At 31.2% G+C, this 17,057-nt stretch overlaps 3 protein-coding genes across 4 annotated transcripts; 1 reads left to right on the forward strand and 2 right to left on the reverse strand.

Moving 5' to 3' along the window:
• Positions 1-1,446: 1,446 nt before the first annotated feature.
• On the reverse strand, positions 1,447-3,204 carry LOC107929041 (plasmodesmata-located protein 2). Its single transcript, XM_016860367.2, has 3 exons — positions 2,014-3,204; positions 1,798-1,911; positions 1,447-1,692 (listed from the first exon to the last, which is right to left on the reverse strand). The coding sequence occupies exons 1-3, from the start codon at positions 2,804-2,806 to the stop codon at positions 1,685-1,687; spliced, it is 915 nt and encodes a 304-aa protein (XP_016715856.1). The 5' UTR covers positions 2,807-3,204; the 3' UTR covers positions 1,447-1,684.
• Positions 3,205-6,191: 2,987 nt separating this feature from the next.
• LOC107929001 (oxidation resistance protein 1) lies at positions 6,192-10,429 on the forward strand. The gene is made up of 8 exons (XM_016860318.2): positions 6,192-6,534; positions 7,056-7,537; positions 7,642-7,714; positions 7,812-7,892; positions 8,032-8,095; positions 8,950-9,037; positions 9,120-9,204; positions 10,039-10,429. The coding sequence occupies exons 1-8, from the start codon at positions 6,445-6,447 to the stop codon at positions 10,087-10,089; spliced, it is 1,014 nt and encodes a 337-aa protein (XP_016715807.1). The 5' UTR covers positions 6,192-6,444; the 3' UTR covers positions 10,090-10,429.
• A 696-nt stretch (positions 10,430-11,125) lies between these two features.
• LOC107929143 (pre-mRNA-processing factor 19 homolog 1) lies at positions 11,126-16,685 on the reverse strand. 2 transcript variants are annotated; one of them, XM_041101378.1, is made up of 18 exons: positions 16,512-16,685; positions 16,347-16,432; positions 16,034-16,105; positions 15,884-15,946; positions 15,450-15,536; positions 14,906-15,050; positions 14,695-14,810; positions 14,461-14,577; positions 13,988-14,083; positions 13,839-13,898; positions 13,569-13,643; positions 13,349-13,453; positions 12,810-12,926; positions 12,628-12,705; positions 12,455-12,551; positions 12,145-12,196; positions 11,765-11,835; positions 11,126-11,675 (listed from the first exon to the last, which is right to left on the reverse strand). In XM_041101378.1, exons 1-18 carry the CDS (start codon positions 16,522-16,524, stop codon positions 11,557-11,559), a joined length of 1,569 nt encoding a protein of 522 aa, XP_040957312.1. In that variant the 5' UTR covers positions 16,525-16,685; the 3' UTR covers positions 11,126-11,556. The 2 variants fall into 2 exon arrangements, with proteins under 2 accessions (XP_040957312.1, XP_016715989.2); XM_016860500.2 differs by having other exon boundaries at positions 14,695-14,816.
• Between the last annotated feature and the right edge of the window lie 372 nt (positions 16,686-17,057).

Consider the following 17,057-nt stretch of genomic DNA (forward strand, 5'->3'; position numbering starts at 1 on the left):
CAAAAGATTCGAAGAAACACCTCAAAAGCCCAAGAAACCTTTTGATTTCCGACCGTCTTTCCTCGGAGACAGTTCCTCGGCCGTTCACAGCGATCAGGGCTTAAAACCCAGGTTATTTCTTTCCTTTTTGTATTTATATTATTTATATGTATATAAATGATAAAAATAAATACATATAATAGAAAAATAACATAGAACAACAAGTATCCACCTTTAATCGATTATGCTCTCTGTATTACGAAAATAAAAGCCTCTGTTTTTATTTGATTTTCGAATCCCCTGTTACAATACATGAATGGCTCTTTTATAACCGAAGTATTAACAACATAAAGAAACAAATCTTTGTTTTGATTTGCAAATCTTCAATTTCTTTCCATATCTGTTTGTTTCTTCTTTTTTTTTGTTTTGATGTGCAGATGAAGATTCAGGAAGGCGGCTCATGAGAAGGGTGCGAGACTTGCGGTTGCGGCGCGCCCTAGGGTTCCATCTGCTCCCTGAGCTTTGATTTGGGCTAGGGTTTGATTCGGGCCTCTGTTTTGTTTAGACTTGGGCCATATAGGCCGATTGTAAATCGGGCCCTTTAAACCCGGGCCAAAATAAGGTATTACAAGTATTAAAAAAAAAAGAAAAAAGAAAAATAGATTTAAGTTAAGAAAATTTGACAAGCAAACACACATATTATTTTTTGTCCTAAACTTGGGTTCAACTCAAAGGAGAAAAGTGACAAAAAGTAAAAAAGAGAAATAAAGAAAAGTGATCCAATAATACTAGCTTGAAAATAAAGAAAAATATTACTTTAATAAAAAAATAATATTTAGTATATTTTTAGTGGAATTTTTAAAGAGACACGTGATAATTTTTTAATATTACTTACAGAATAAAAAAAATACATTATCAATGAAAATATTTGGTACATTATTAATGGAGTTTGTAGACTCCAAGAGTAGTATTAGAGGGTTGACAAGTGTTTTATAAGAGATATAATAAAATATTAAAATAAACAAATATTTAAAAAAAAGACGCGTGATAATTTGTTAAGATTATTTGTAGAATAAAAAATATTAAATACTAACTCATATAATAATATATAAAAATATTAATAAATTATTACATCTTACACTTGCAAATAATAATAATAAGATTTGTCTAGTATATTTGAAAATTTCCTTTTTATTTTCTAAAGATCAACTGATTACATAAATTAAAAATAGAAAAATTCAATTCAACTAACATCAACTGGTTCAACCTCTTTTTCGGATTCAATTTTTTATCCAAGTAAAGTTCTAATAACCTTACTAAATTCACAAGGACAATAACTATTACTAGATTACGCCACAGGGGAAACAAAACACATTTTATAAATATTTTTAAAATTTATTCAACAATAATTATAATAGAATGGTAAAAACATGTATATAAATGCTATAAAATAATAAAAATATGATAAGGATACAAATTGTCATTGTCTTTCCATCCATTAATTCAATAAGACAAAACATGATTTTTCTTTTTTCACTTTTCTTACAAAAAAAAAAAACCCCCCTCATTTGTTACATTTTCATGGTTTCCCCCCCTAATGGCTACTGCTTTCTCTTTGTTCAAACATTTATGTTCAATTCAACACACACATACAAAAAAAAGAAACCATTTTTTTTACACCCTTTAAATGAACTCTGAAAACCCTTCAAGAATCTGCAACCAAAAAGCAAAAGAAGAAAATGATAAACAAATCCATATCATATCAAACATGAAGCATTAATGTAGGAATTAAAAAGAAAGAAAAAGAAGACGTATTACCCTCATGTTTCTTCATTGAATTTCTAGCAAACATCATCAAAATAACAATGAATCCAATTCCAGCTGCTGCTCCTAATATTATAGCCACTGTCTTCCCTGTATCTTGCCCTGTTTCTATACATCCAGAAAAAAAAAAGAAAAAGAAAAAGAGTTTAAATGGAAAAAAAAAACATTTTTGAAACTGATTTTTCCTTTTGGAGTTCTCGAAGTTTTTACCTGTTGAAGAAGCAGCTAAAGGATGTGAAAATGAAGATGATGATCTTTTAGGGACTCCATGAATATAATAATTGTAACTAATGAAGCATTTATGTAAATAAATTTGGCCTGAATTTGAATCACCACATTCAACTTGAGCTTTTTGAACTGCAGTTTTAATACATTCCCCACAATCTGAATCTCCTATATCACCTTCACATTGTCCCGATACATAAACAGATTGATAATTTGTGGTGAAAAATCCATGGTTGTTCTCCACACCATTCTCCAAGACTGAAAAAGCTGTATCCCTTTTCTCTTCAAATCCAACCCCACCACCACCATTACCGCCGCCACAAGTTTTGTATAGCATTTCCATGCCTGAAATTTGGGGGAAACCAGACACTTCATACAACATGTAACAACCAACAAGTTGGATCCTTGAAGCTATAGTGTTGCTACCACAAAGTTTGTCTGATAAAGTTGGGAGCTTGCTTACACAGTTGTAACAATCACTGTTGCTTAAGTCTCCTCTACATTGAAACAGACCATTAATGGTGGTTTGAGCTGTCCCTGTTGTTGTCTTGTAAAACTTTACTTTCATGGATTGTGAAAGTAAGGTTTGAAATAAAGCTGAGAGAGCTTGAGAGTATACACCACCTGGATCGGTAAATGCTTGCTTTGCACATCCTTTGTAGACCAAAGTTGTGATATCTGAACCAGATTCCACCATTGATGAAAGCTCAAGGTTTGTGAACAATACAATGAACGAGAGGGAAAGAAAAAAGGGTCTCAAAGAAAAAGAAGAACCCATTTTTTTTTTATAAAAATCAAATCATTGTAGTTTCCTTCAGTTTTTGGCTTGGATTTGTAGGAAAGCTTACTGGTCCTTTTTTTTTTTGAGTTCTTTTATGAACTTGGAAGAAATCAAAAACAAGGAAAAAAGGGTTATGCTTTTGTGGTGATTTATGGGAATGATGAAAACTTATTAAACAAATGGTTTAATTTAATAATTTGTAAGAGAATGAGAACAAAAAATGGGGTTTATTTTCAAGATAAAAACTTAAAAGAAAATATTTGAATAATGGAAAGTTGTAACAATATTCCCTGCTTGGGAAAATGGCAAGGAGGTATGAATGTAAAGGAATCTGCCATGAAAAATTTTGACTGAAAGGATACGGTACTGTATCTCACTTAAGAACTTGCCTTGAAAACCTACTGCATATGTTGTTTAAAATATGATTTAAGTCATTCTACTTTATAATTTTGGAATTTAGTCCAATAATTTATTAAATTCCTAGAACTAAAAGTTTAGGGATTGAATTCCAAAATTATGAATAGTATAAAGACTTATGACATATTTTAACCTAAAAGAAATAAAATAATATTTAATTCTTTAATTTAATATTTTTTTAATTTTGAAAAGTAGAGAGACTAAATTCTTGAAAATAAGAATATATAGACTAAATTTTAAATTTGTGAAGAGTATAGAGACTTATACCATATTTTAACCTAAAATAAATAAAATAATATTCAATCTTTCAATTTAATTTTTTTAATTTGAACTTTAAACTTGAATTTTATTAAAGTATAATGGCATCATACTTTCAGAAGTATCACATAATCACCCGAAAATATAATAAAACTATATAAAATCTAAAAGTAGAAAAAAAGAATTACAGTATGGCATAATCGAGTACCACGTAGTCACATTTTAACGAAATCCAAATTTAAAGATTAAATTAAGATATTAAGTTGTAAGATTATTATGAAAAAAAGAAAAGAAAATTAGAGATGATGCTGAAAAAGGTTATTAAATTCATGTCACTTTATCCCTGTGCATACACATTTGTTCTTTTCTGCATTTTTATTTTGTTTTTTTTTCTCGAGAAAATGGCAGCCTGCCTAGAATGCATTTAAAAGAAACTTGCCATATTTTATCCTGTTTGGGTGGTGGGAGTTAGAGTTGTTTAAGGTTGTCCTAAAATATTTAAATTTCTTAATCCAAGTTTGTTTTGATTGATTTTAAACCAATAATATTTTATTTTTTCTTTTCAAAATAGTAAATATTTATATAATTGAATCTAAATGAGCTATATTAATTCTACTGTTAAAATTTTAATTCGGGTTTATAAGAATTTATAAATATTAATAAAATTTTGAATTCTTATATCATTTTAAATTAATGACATAATCACTTTTTGGACCTTTAATTTTTTTTAAAAAAATTTTAGTCCTTCATTTAATTTATCATATTTTTAGCTCTTGAATTTACATTTTTTGTCAAATCATCTCAAAATGGAGAAAAAGATAATATTTTTTAACTTATTAATGTGACATACACGTGGATGACACTTCATCATTTAATTAATTTTTTAAAATTTAAAAATATTAAAAATATATTTTTTAATAACTTTTATACATTTTAATTTTTTATAATTTTTTTTGAATTTTTGAATTTTTTTAAAAATAATTAAATACTGATGTGTCATCCACGTGAAAATTTACGTATATGCCACATCAGCAAAGTTAAAAATATTAATTTTTTCATTTATTTTAAGGTAATTTGAAAAAAACGTATATTTAACGATTAAAAAAGACGAAAAATTAAATAATGAATTAAAATGACTTTTTATAAAGTTGATAGGTCAAATAAGTCATTAAAATTAATTAAATAACTCCCCAGTTGGGCTTTTGCTTAAACTAGTACTTAATTATGAAAATTAGTTTTTTAAATCTTGACTAGAAAAACATGTTTTCTTCACCATGACGAAACCAGGGGGCAATCAATAGTATCATACATACCCATAAATGGCCTATACGTTATAAGTTATAGGCAAAATTTTCAGTTTTTACAATGGGAGAGGCTTGCTTTCAGTGTACGGTTTGTTCAAGTGCAAACAACACTTTGCTAACTTCTCTATAGAATTGTCTGTTGACAAGAATTTTATGAAAGACAATTCTTTATGACTGACACTTGACAAACAACACTCCGCAAACCTTTTTAAAAGAAAAAAAAAATCATCATTTTACCTCATATTTAGTATTTGCATGAAATTATAGTGTGGATAGATTACTCGACAAAGTTGGGTATCATATGATTATACAACATGAAAAATAATTAAAAATAATCAACAAGGGCTTAATATAGTCAGCAAAGACGGAGGTTTTGGATCTTGAGTATCCATATTTAAGATGTTTCATGTATAAATTTATGCGAGAGTCTCTAAATCCCATAATATGTAGTTGTCATGTGCGGATTTTAATCCAATTTGTCAGCTTTAGTATGATTATACTAGTTTTTAGTCCGTTTTGTATCTTAATAAATTGGTTTTACTTTGTAATTATTCAACATCATTTGCTTTGTACCAATTTAATTTGTATGTTGTAAATAGTTTGATTATTCTATACTTATAGCACTTCAAAAATAAAAATATGACATGACATCAACATAAAATTACAATATTTAAAGAAAAATGAGCTAAAAGTTTTAGGAAAATTATTTTTGAATTAAATAAATATAGTAAAATGATAAAAAAAATATTTAAATAACAAAAAATGTGTGAATCAAATTAATTTTTTTATCGAATTCTTAGACTAAAAAATATTAAATTGTTAAAAAAATATATAAATAACTTAAATATGATTATGGGCTAAAAATTAGATAAATTAAAACATAAATCCAGGAAGTAAGGCTAGCAAATAGCAAAAGTGTCAGTTGTTTGAATAAGTGAAGTGTAAAAAATTGAAACATGATTAGTGAATTAGAAACCTGAACATCTTCTTAAACATCTTTTTCTACTGTGCTTTTTTTTAAGAGGTTCATAATATCATACTTTTAAAATTTTTATTTGATTTTTGAATTTGGTATTATCGGCTTATCTTGAATTATAAATTACTATTAATTTTAAACTTGACAAAATTTCTTAAATTTATTCTTAAAAATTAAATTCCGTTTAAGAATAATAGAATAGTATGAGGTTCTAATATATATGTGATATTATCATTTAAAAATTTTAAAACTTTTATATAAAACTAAAAATTATATAATTTTTATTTTTAAAATTTCAAACGTTACTTAACAAAATTCAAATTTATGAATTAAATTAGAAAAAAGAAGAGCCAAATTCTGGTAATTTTTTTAGGCTGAACGTTTTGAGGAAAATAATTAAATAATATAGTAATATATTAAATGGAAAAGAGTTACCATGTTTTAGGGATATAAATAGAAATTCGATGTTTTTCCAAAAGAAGAAATCTAAGCAAAAGCCAAACGTCGCACCGCGGTCCGCTTCGTTTTCTTGTATTTTTCACTCATTTTTCCCACCGACAAATCACCAAATTTCTCCTTAAATTCTTACATAAATTTCCATTTAATTGTTTAATTTTCATGAGCTAAAGCTTAAAAAGAAAGCAGTTTTAGCACCGAATCATTTGAAAAAGAATTTGAAAATGTATACATTGAAAGATAAAGTAGCTGAGGGTCTTTCACGTTTATTTTCAGATTCATCAAATCATTCTACTCCATCTGATCTTTCTCAGGTAATTTTTTAGTATTTTTTGTTAGATACTAGATCTGGGTTGTTTATAGAAATGTAGTTAATCTTTTATTGATGTCTATATTGTTTTTTTTTAATTAAAAAAAACACTTGGGGCCGCTGAAAATTGTGTTTTTCCTCTGGTTTGTTTATGATCTTTGGAAAGTAACTGTAATTTGATAAATTGGGTTATATACATATTCATTAGATAATGCATGAAAGGAATAAAAAAATGTAAAATATTTTCATTATTTTGAACTGGAACCCGCTTCATAGACTGGGATTAAATTGAAGTTCTTCATTTTGAATTTCAATTGTGTAAAACTTTAAACAATGGGTTTTGGATAGGTCAAGTAATAATATATATTTTTGTTTAAGGTTTGTGTTTTTTTGGGTTATTTTATGTTTTTATGTTTGTATGTGTTGAAAGAGTCAATAACTTCATTGCCTTTTTAAGTTTTAAATTTGCTGTGACTTGTAGTTTTGAGTGATTTCATGATGTGGAAAAAGTTTTTGAATGTGTAGGCTAGTTTGTATTCCAAAGGATCAAGCTCTTTGTATTCCATTTTTTCTTATATTACCCCTTCCGTAAGCTCGGGCGGGTCTAGATCGAAAGATCATGGAAGTCATCTCAAGCCAATCGAGTCACTTCCTATTAGATGGAAATATAGGAAACTTGAGTTGCAAGATGAACCCTTGGATAGCTATGAAGACCTCATAATTCCTTTTACAAATGAAAAATTAGTAAGGGTTCATGAAGTTAAGAAGAAAATTTCGGAAGATAGTGACAACAAGCAAACTATTAGTCCTCGGGGTGAGGATAAGGACCGTACCTCCGAGAGGAGTGATTCCGATGAATTTCAAGATACACGAGAGCAACGGAGTTCAATAAAGCCTCCACTGAACCTTTCTGATGAATCGGTGTTTATTACCTGTGATTTGTACGAATTCTTGGTGTCTTCCCTTCCCAATATTGTTAAAGGGTGTCAATGGATGTTGTTGTATAGGTAAGTCTTGCAATAAGCTTTGAAGTTCTTTTGGTGAAAAGCTACATTGTATTTCCGATTTTGGATCTTTGATTTGGTAATTAACTCTTTGAAATGAAGGACAGTACGTTGAAACATGGTATATCACTTCGTACGCTTATTCGCAAGAGTGCTGAACTTCCTGGCCCTTGTTTGCTGGTATGTTGATGGTTGTATATTAGTAATTCAATTGTTATGAGAGGTTATCTATCTGAACCTTGGAATTATTATTTGCATGGTGCTGTACAAATTTTAGATTACTGGAGATAGGAAAGGAGCCGTCTTTGGTGCAATGCTAGAATGTCCCTTGAAACCAACACTCAAGAGAAAATATCAAGTAAGCTAACATGCCTATTTAACTTACAAATATGATTTTATTTACACGATGACTTGGTTTCTCTTTGTGATTTGCTCCATTTTTGCTGTTCTTCTACGTATCGTTTCAAGTAAGCTTTTCTCTTCTTGTTTTATGACAGGGAACAAACCAGACATTTGTTTTCACAACTGTATATGGTGAACCGAGGCTATTTAGACCAACTGGTATGCTATTTTGTTAAAACTATCTGATGTATTTTGTTTCTTAGAACTGTAATGAACGGTGTCAGTACAAACCTTACCAATTACCAGTCTATGAAGTTTGAGATCGATTTAATGCATGTTGCTGGTTGGTAGATGGGATTTTGTTCATGCTGCTATTAAAACATTATCAATTTGATTTCAAATTAAATGTATGAATTGTCAAATGTCGAATACAGATTGGTTTTTTGAACAGATTCTTGTTTCTTTCCTGAAACTAGATAGGAAATGATTACGACCTTAATGGATAGTACAAGCAATTAGTAATGGTGAATGTACTTGAGAGGTCCCTCTATTATAGGAACCTGATCAAATTAGTCCCTCTACTATTAAATGGATCAATTTAGTACCTGTATTGTTAAAAGGAAACAAATAAGGCCAAATTTGAATAGAGATAACATTTTTTATATAAAAAAAGTCATTTGCTGTTTAACAGAGTTAATATTTTTAAAGTTTTTATGGTTCTGTGAATGAAATCTTTTCTTTGAAATTGAACTGCAATTGAAAAAAGACATTTTTTATACAGTAAATGTCAAACTCTGTTACAATTTATACTTGTTTGATTCTTTTTGATAGTATAAGGACTAAATTGATCCATTTGATAATGGAGGGACTACTTTGATCCGGTCCCTATAATACAGGGACCTCCCTAGTACTTTAACCATTAGTAATTGTGTATCAGGGACTAATATGCTGGTTTTTCATTGTGTGAAATGTTAGTCTCCTTTTAATCTGATATTTTTACGAACTCTGCCGATGTTGAAGGTATTTCCATGCTATTATAGTCTTTGATCTTTGTGTCCTATCTACTGAAACAGGTGCCAATCGTTATTACTATATATGTTTGAACGACTTGTTAGCAGTTGGTGGTGGTGGCAATTTTGCTTTGTGCTTGGATGGAGAGCTGTAAGTTACAATCTCGAGTTTTCTCATTTACTACAAATGTTTGTCTTTTTTGTCATGGTTTGTGATTTTCTCTTTTTAATAGTTTAACCGGAAGTAGTGGACCTTCTGAAACATTTGGGAACTTGTGTTTGGCTCATAACGAGGACTTCGACCTTAATAATGTCGAGGTAAATTTATGCTCGTTTGACCCTTTTTTTAACAGTATCTTATTGGTTATCTGATTCTCAACATTGGCTTAAAATACGACCTTTAGTGATCTCAAATTATAGCTGAAAATCGGAAGGTAAAGGTGGAATATTTATGAAATGTATAGAAACTTAACCCATAGCATACCAATGGTATAAGTAATAAATATTTGAGAACATGTGGCATGCTTGTTCTTGTTGATGCATACTAGGTGATGAATTTAACTACTGCAAAAATTGAACCCAGAGCTTAACTCAACTGATTCATGTAAAGATGTGAGATCCAACAGACCCGGAATTCGAGCTCCGGCTTTCCCCTATCCCCATATTTTAGCCTCCTTTATACAAAAAAAAGGAAAGCTCATGGTTTTGAATTTCATCCTTATCAAATTAGGGCAAGGAATTTAACCAATAAGTTGGAGGCTTCATTCACAAGGAATTCTTGTGCATTTCTCATGGATGATAAATACTATTTCTTTAAGTAAAGCCCTAGCATGTGTTTTTGTTTTGGGGATAAAGCCACATGAACTCAGAACTCGGTAGCCACATGAACTTGGAATTGATCCATGGAATGTTGAGGCACTCTAATATTGAGCCATGACATTATCTAAATTTTAAAAAAAAGAAAGAAAAAGATAATGAGTACATGACACAATCTCATAATCTCATGTCATCACATGGGCTACAATGGGAAATTTTATGAGAAAAAGTTAAGTTTAGTGACTAAATGTTGCATTATTCTTTCTTTTTTCTTCCTTAATAACTGTTTGTCCTGATTGTAACTTTTAGTATTTCATGTGATTTTAAACCATGCAGCTATGGGGTTTCACACATGCATCACCATATGCCTCAATTGAAAGCAACTGAAAAGAATTCTTCAGAGAGAAATACTTATAGCTCCAATTGCATGGTTAAGGACACATACTATCTTCTTCGACTTGTAATAATCTAAATCCATCAATCCCTGCAATGTGCCCTCATTTTGGGGTTTTAGAAATGAATTATGATGACAAATCTGGTTGTAGTTAGGGTTTAAAATCATTTGGGGGGGGTTGTTTAATTGAGTAGTACAGTGAGCGATTCATATTTCTTTCTGATTACTGCTGTCTTCTAATCTATTAATGTTTCTAGTATGAACAATTTGGCTGTATCATTTGTAAAACTTTTTTATTGTTTTATTAATAATACATATTTATTTTTACAGAAATTTTAAAATGTAATTTTCAGATTAAATGAATAAATTATTCAGAATAAATTGTACTGAATTTTATTAAGAGAATTCTTTTTAAATGTCTTTTTCAGAGATAAATATTAAAATTATATATAAACTCATACTAAAACATATTAACCTTTAATTTTTTATGATTTTATACATGAAACTAATTAGTATAATTTTATGTTAATATTTTACAAACAAATAATTACATATATTTCTTTCAAAATCAAAGTTTTAAATTAAAATTTGTATAATTTTTTAAATAGTTGGTATTTAAGTTATTCAACTGGTGATCTATTATCATTGAGCAAATCTATAATTCAACTTCTAAAAATCTCCATCCATCCTTGTTTTATACATGCTAATTTTGGATTTATTTTGACGAAATAAACAGTACTTTATAATTTTTAGACTATTTGATAAAGGTTCAAAAATTTCTTTCAAACATTTAAAAAAAATCATTTTTCAAGCAAACAAAAAATAACCAACAATTTTTTTTTTAAATTACCTAGTATCTTAAATATATTTTTTTTACATAAAAAATTAAAACTAATCATAAATTAAAAAGAATATCAGTTTGGCTAACCACAATTTTTTAATCGAAAAAATAACCACAATTTTCAATTTTTCTTGCTCAGCCTTCAGTTTAAATAGGGGAGGAAAATGCAGCAATGAGGAGGAATCCTCTTAAAAACCAGCCAACATTAAAAATGGTACATAAAAACTCTAAAAATACCATCCACTCTTGCAGTGTATACAAATAAATACTACAATCTAAGGCCACAACAAAACTAAAACCCAAAAAAAGAAGTCCATAAGTGCTGCCTACTTAAGATAAAAATCCCACTAGTGATGGTTCAGTTCTAGGAGTTGGAATTGTCTATAATATATTTTCACCTGGCTTCATTTCTTCAAAACCTTTTTAAATGAGACAGTGATTAATGGAGGAATGGCAACAATGGTAGACATTCATGCCCTCCCTAGCTTCAAAAAAGCATTTTTGGGAACAGAAGCACAAGACTAAAAGATTTAAACCCACCTCAAAATCTGACAGTTCTACTTTAACCACGAAACCGAGCAGTCGCAACTTATCATATATGAACAGAAGGGATCTCTTTTTATGATTCTGTTGAAGCATCATCACCTTCGGGAAGGCCAAATATGCGAAGGTTGCGATCCATTGATCCCACTGCCAAGTACTTCGCATCTGTACCAAATTTGACACAAGTTGCTTTACCTGCAAAAAGAAAAGAACATGGCACTTCTACTTCAGCTGGCAATCGAAAATAATGATGGATTGAGCCAGGGAGGAATTAGAAGATGAACCTGTGCCGGACAGATCAGGTAAAGTTTTGATGCAATTCCATTCAGCTTTTACGCTGCCAACTTGGTAAACTCTGAAAGCACAAAATTAAATCAGTATCAACAAGAATAATGATTAAAGAAGTTTCAACGTAATATTGTGGAAAGGATGAGCTTGTTAAGTACAGAGAAATGGAGAACATAAGATTTCTGGCAAGTTTAAAAACATGGTCTTTGGGTTTTAATTGAAAGGCATCCAACATTATCACTAAAATTCCACAGTTTGTTAAGCACTCCATTGAAATGTTATGTGCATACAACAGTCGCCACATCCAGTTTAAGTTTCACTTCATTGAAATATCCCATGCAAAAACTACACATTATATAGAGTTGAGAGCACCTACCTTATATCTGAGCCAGCAATTGCAAGGTAACTCCCACTATGGTCAAAATCCACTGAAAGAAGAAAGAAAACATTCAAGCTGCGGTTAAATATAGCTTTTCATGATAACAAGTTCATTTTTTGCTCTATTTTTCTTTCTTTTTTTATTTCCCACGCTCAAAAGTTGCCAAGGTGAAAAGCAAGGAGCATAGACAAGTAAATGGTAGAACTATGCCCAAAATTATGAGATATATAACTCATTCTGAAAAGAGAGCCAATAGAAGACAAGGTAATATATAGCCATGCAGGGTCTGTTATCAAGATGAACATACCTGAGTTGGTTGGTGTGTCTTGATCATATAATTCAAAAGATCGAAAGTTCTTCAATTTGCGTAGATCCCACAACTTAACACCATCATGAGCAGCAGTCTGCAGTTAAAACATAAATCAGATTGCGAAATTCATGAAAATCAACATAACATGCATAATTTAGCTAGGTGCTTACTGCAAGGAAGTAACCGTTTTCTGAGAAAGATATGGCTGTTACAGCCCCAGTGTGTCCATCAAAGTTGGCAACATTTCCCTGTAGGGTAATAGAATAAAGAGGAAGTGGTTGTAAAAAAATTGTAGACAAAGAAAACATCTGAAAAACGAATGTCCAGCTTTCATAAAGTAGTTCCTATATACCCGACTCTTCACATCCCAAATTCTAACAGTAGCTCCAGTGGTGCCAGTTCCAAGGATAAGGCCATCAGGATGAAAAGCTGCAGACGTATAGCCCATAGAATTTGATAGGTCTTCAACCTGCACAGATAAAAATCTGACTCATTCTTGGATTTCCTCTTCAAAATAAATGAAATGGAAATTTAGCTCAAGGAAAAAGGAAATCATTTTACCAAGACCCGAATAGGTAAAAATAATGCTAACTATGTCTTTCCATTGGAAGTCCTAAAGACGATGGAAATTTCATTACATGTCAGAAATTAACAAGCAACTGATAGTTCGCATAACGCTATGGCTGTGGAACAAAATCAGATCACAGATTTACTTTAGAGCACTTCATGAATCTATTAAACGCACGTTAGACTTATTGTTAGAACTCAGCATTCAGGATCAACTTTAAGAGATAAGTTAGTCCATTTTACATCACAAACAATAATAGCAAAATGTCCATTGTAATGAAAAACCTTACAGATCAAAGAGAAGGAGAAATATAGGAGTTGGACCTGGGTCAAGCATAAACCAGACGAAAGATCATAAAAACACCACGTCGTGTCAAGTGAAGCAGTTACAAAGTAGTTGTTAGTGGCATGGACTGTGACAGCTTGCACCTGAAAGAGTCGAAGGTAGATTTATTCTCATGTCCATAAGACCACAAATGAACCAGAACCAAAACTTGATAACCAAGCAGACAATTCAGAATATGTGTACTCAAAACATATGTACCTCAGCTGTATGATCTTTCAAAATATGCCTGCAATCATACTTTCCATCTTCAGACCCTTGCCAAATGCGAACAGTCTACAACATTCAAAAACCAGTTAAACTGAGATGCAAGCTAATATGTATGTAAAACATGGAGTTCAGTTATGGTTAAATGATTAAAATGTGAATACTACATCCTTTCAAAAAAAACCTGTCTCGAGCAACATAAACCTAAAATAAGGACTGATGCAAAGGAACAAAAACGGGAAGAGACTTGAAGAATCGGCTTACCTTATCTGCTGAACTACTTAAAAATACATCATTCTGGGCTACAAATTTTACACTAGTAACCTACCAAAGAAGAATGTAGTCAGACAACAAATTTCAAGCGAAAAATGTAAACAACAACCCTTGAACAAAATAAAGGAAACTGAATAAACCTTCTTAGAATGCCCATTGAGTGTAGATAAGATCTCTCCAGATGTTCGATCAAAGAGTACAGCACTTGAATCAACCCCTCCAGTGGCAACAATATCCTAATAACCAGACGTAGAAGGAAGTTAATGGACCAAATTTGCATGGTTATCCATAAAATTTAAAAAATATACTCTTAGTGATTATAGCATTAGCTAAATCCTCTAAGCTATTTATATTCCTCCAAACAAAAGCAGAATGGCACCGGCACAGATTTTTCAGGCAACAGTCTGGACATAAATGAGTTTACAGTATAATGAAAAGATCAGAAATTGATAGCCTAACATGACATGATTGAACCAAACAAAAAACTATTTCTCATATCCTTAATTTTTAAGAGTACAAACATGCAATATCCAAAACACATTTGCTTCCTGTCCATAGAGGTGTAGGCAAAATGACAGTTTTACTAAAGGGATTATCTAAAAGAGCACCATACCTTTGAAAGATTGATATCAATTGAAGTGATCCCAGGTTTGTTGGTCTTGTGAAGAGGATGACTAGATAGTTGGGTATACCTCTCCAAAGCATCAATGGGAGCTAAAGTGGGAGGTATCTGAAAAGAAAGCCCAAGGAAAAGATTGGAAGGAGAGGGGCCAAAAGGAAAATATGAATATGTTATATGGAAAGCAATAGTTGGAATTAATCAAAATATTCTAGATAAAAATTGTACCTGGCGCTTTTTACGCTGTTGTGACAGAGCTGCATTACATTCTGTTAACTCAGCAATAATACTATCAGAAACCCCAGGACGCATTCTCTTTCCACCAGGGCCCATATCTCCACTCTCTGCAGCTATAATTAACAAAAAAGAAAATCTTAAATAAGATACTGAATTAGTTTAAGATGAACAAATGTTAATGAAAAGCACACTCAGAAAGAACCTCTCTTTCCATTGCTGAGAGCAGAAACATTGGCAGTAGCTACTGATGCAGGCAAGGGTGCCTGCCTCTCAGCCTGTGCAAGCAATGACCTGGCTTCGTCCCTTTCCTTTTTAAGTCTTGCAATCACACGGCAGGCAGCATCATGCTGTACAAAAACAAATTGAACAGCATTATAATTACTTAATATACACATAACCAGAAAGAAAAACACCAAAGTTAGATGGTTAGTTAAAACTCAATATACTTCCATTATCAGATTTGATAACCACATGATCTTGACAAGTGATCTTTATAATCAGCTTCCTTTACAGTTGGGGGTAAACAGTTTTAAAGCGAAGCGTTCAATTAAAAAAAGTACAAGGACTGTACATAAAAGCTCAAGGTAAAAAGAAAACTCCTTACACAAGCATACAACAACATTATGCTTAAGTATTCATCTTCTCGGGGAACGTTAAAAGAAAAATAACCGCTTGTAAGATTGTAAAATAGATTCTGCCAAAAAGAGCTCACATCATATAACAACTGATATCCAAATTGTAGTTACCTGGTAGAGTGCATGACTTAACTCTTGCCTGGCTGTATGAAGCTGCTGCTCCAATGCAAAATTGGATAGCATTAAAGCATCCCATTCCTGTAATGGGGGGCGAACGAAACATCAGAAGCAAAAAGCTAAAGAAAATTCAGTGTAAAAAAAAAAATATTGCTGAGTGTAAAATTGCATTGATAACAATTCCAAAGAAACAACAAAAGAAATTTTAAGGGAAGCATTCAGTTCTAGCTAAAAAAATACCGTGAAGTAAGACCCCTGCTGTAAAATCAATAGTAGAATACAAAGAATTACACAGCACAAGTAAAAACCCATTCCCACCATGCACTCACATGGATAGCAAAAAAGAAAAGGATAAACATGAGGTATACAATAATTTGAGCTAATTCAGATATTATATATGTGTGTGTGTGTGTGTCAAGAAAACATACATTCTGAAACATTCCAAGCATCCCAGGAATGCTAGCTGCTGTTAAAGATCTGGGCTTCACAATCTGGAACAAACACCATGAAAACAAAGAAATCAGCTCATAAAGAATCAATGGTAAAACATGTAAGGAAACCACCCTTAGTAAAATCACCTTGCCGGTTTTGACCGGGACAATGTCGTCCATAGTAAGTACCTCCCCAGTAACTGGACACTTCCCATAATCCTAATTCAAACAGCAATACAAATATCCTATCAAACATACAGCTAATTCATCAAAAGTTAGCTTAAATCTAAAAAGTAAAATAGAACTTAAGAACAGAAGGCGAAATTAAAAAAAAAAAGAACAACCCTTTTCATTAAAAAGAAAATTTACACTTTACTAAGCATTAAAATAAATTTAAAAACTAAAGAACAGAACCCTAGAAACTAAAAGAAAAAAAAAAGAAAAAAGAGAGAAGCCGAACCGAAATATGACGCTCGATTAAGCGTTTCTCGTAGAGCAAGCCGGATTTCGTGGAGACAACGGGCTCCTCCGGCACCTCACCGGAGACTGCATGGAAAAACGAAAATCTCTCAGACAAAAAAAAACCGACAGTGTTAAAGTATAGAAAAAAAATTAGAGAGCTTACTTGAACAGTTCATGGTGAAAGAGGAATTAGGGTTTCGATGGCTACTGAAATCAACACTCGAAAATTTTTCAATAGGCAAAAAAACACTAGGAGCAGAAGCAGCAGCAGCAGCTAAAAGAAAGAGCGAGGGACGGTCGAAAAAACAATAAATAATATGAAAAACAAATCTAAAGTGGATCAAAGCGAGCAGGTCAATGGATTAGATTTAGGGGTTTTTTTCCAATTAGCCTTTTAGGGTTTTACTGGCCCAAAATAAGGTTGCCCGTATTTGGGCCAAGACATTACTATGGTAATTTTTGGACACACTTTATCTATAACAGAGGTGCTCATGAATGAGTTGGATTTAGGTCTAATTTATACATGATATCAATATTATATATGATATCAATATTATATATAAGTATCTAAGTTTGATTTAACTCATATGAAATTTAAAAGAAATTTTAACTCATATATATTTATAAATAATTAACTCAGTTGATACGTGGCTTAAACGAGTTTAGGTTAATTAATTATATTTTTTAATAATTTTATTATAGGTTTTGA

This window comes from Gossypium hirsutum, chromosome D09 (genome assembly GCF_007990345.1).
Source record: "Gossypium hirsutum isolate 1008001.06 chromosome D09, Gossypium_hirsutum_v2.1, whole genome shotgun sequence".
Lineage (NCBI taxonomy): Eukaryota > Viridiplantae > Streptophyta > Magnoliopsida > Malvales > Malvaceae > Gossypium > Gossypium hirsutum.

Excerpts from the sequence above, each read along its gene's own strand:
- LOC107929041 (XM_016860367.2), bottom strand. The coding sequence starts at position 2,806 with ATGGGTTCTTCTTTTTCTTTGAGACCCTTTTTTCTTTCCCTCTCGTTC. Across the intron at positions 1,912-2,013 it reads TTTAGCTGCTTCTTCAACAG|AAACAGGGCAAGATACAGGG; the intron begins GTAAAAACTTCG and ends CTGGATGTATAG.
- LOC107929001 (XM_016860318.2), top strand. The coding sequence starts at position 6,445 with ATGTATACATTGAAAGATAAAGTAGCTGAGGGTCTTTCACGTTTATTT. Across the intron at positions 7,715-7,811 it reads TTCCTGGCCCTTGTTTGCTG|ATTACTGGAGATAGGAAAGG; the intron begins GTATGTTGATGG and ends TACAAATTTTAG. Across the intron at positions 8,096-8,949 it reads GAGGCTATTTAGACCAACTG|GTGCCAATCGTTATTACTAT; the intron begins GTATGCTATTTT and ends CTACTGAAACAG.
- LOC107929143 (XM_016860500.2), bottom strand. Across the intron at positions 13,899-13,987 it reads TCAATGGGCATTCTAAGAAG|GTTACTAGTGTAAAATTTGT; the intron begins GTTTATTCAGTT and ends CTTCTTTGGTAG. Across the intron at positions 11,836-12,144 it reads ATTGCTGGCTCAGATATAAG|AGTTTACCAAGTTGGCAGCG; the intron begins GTAGGTGCTCTC and ends TTGTGCTTTCAG.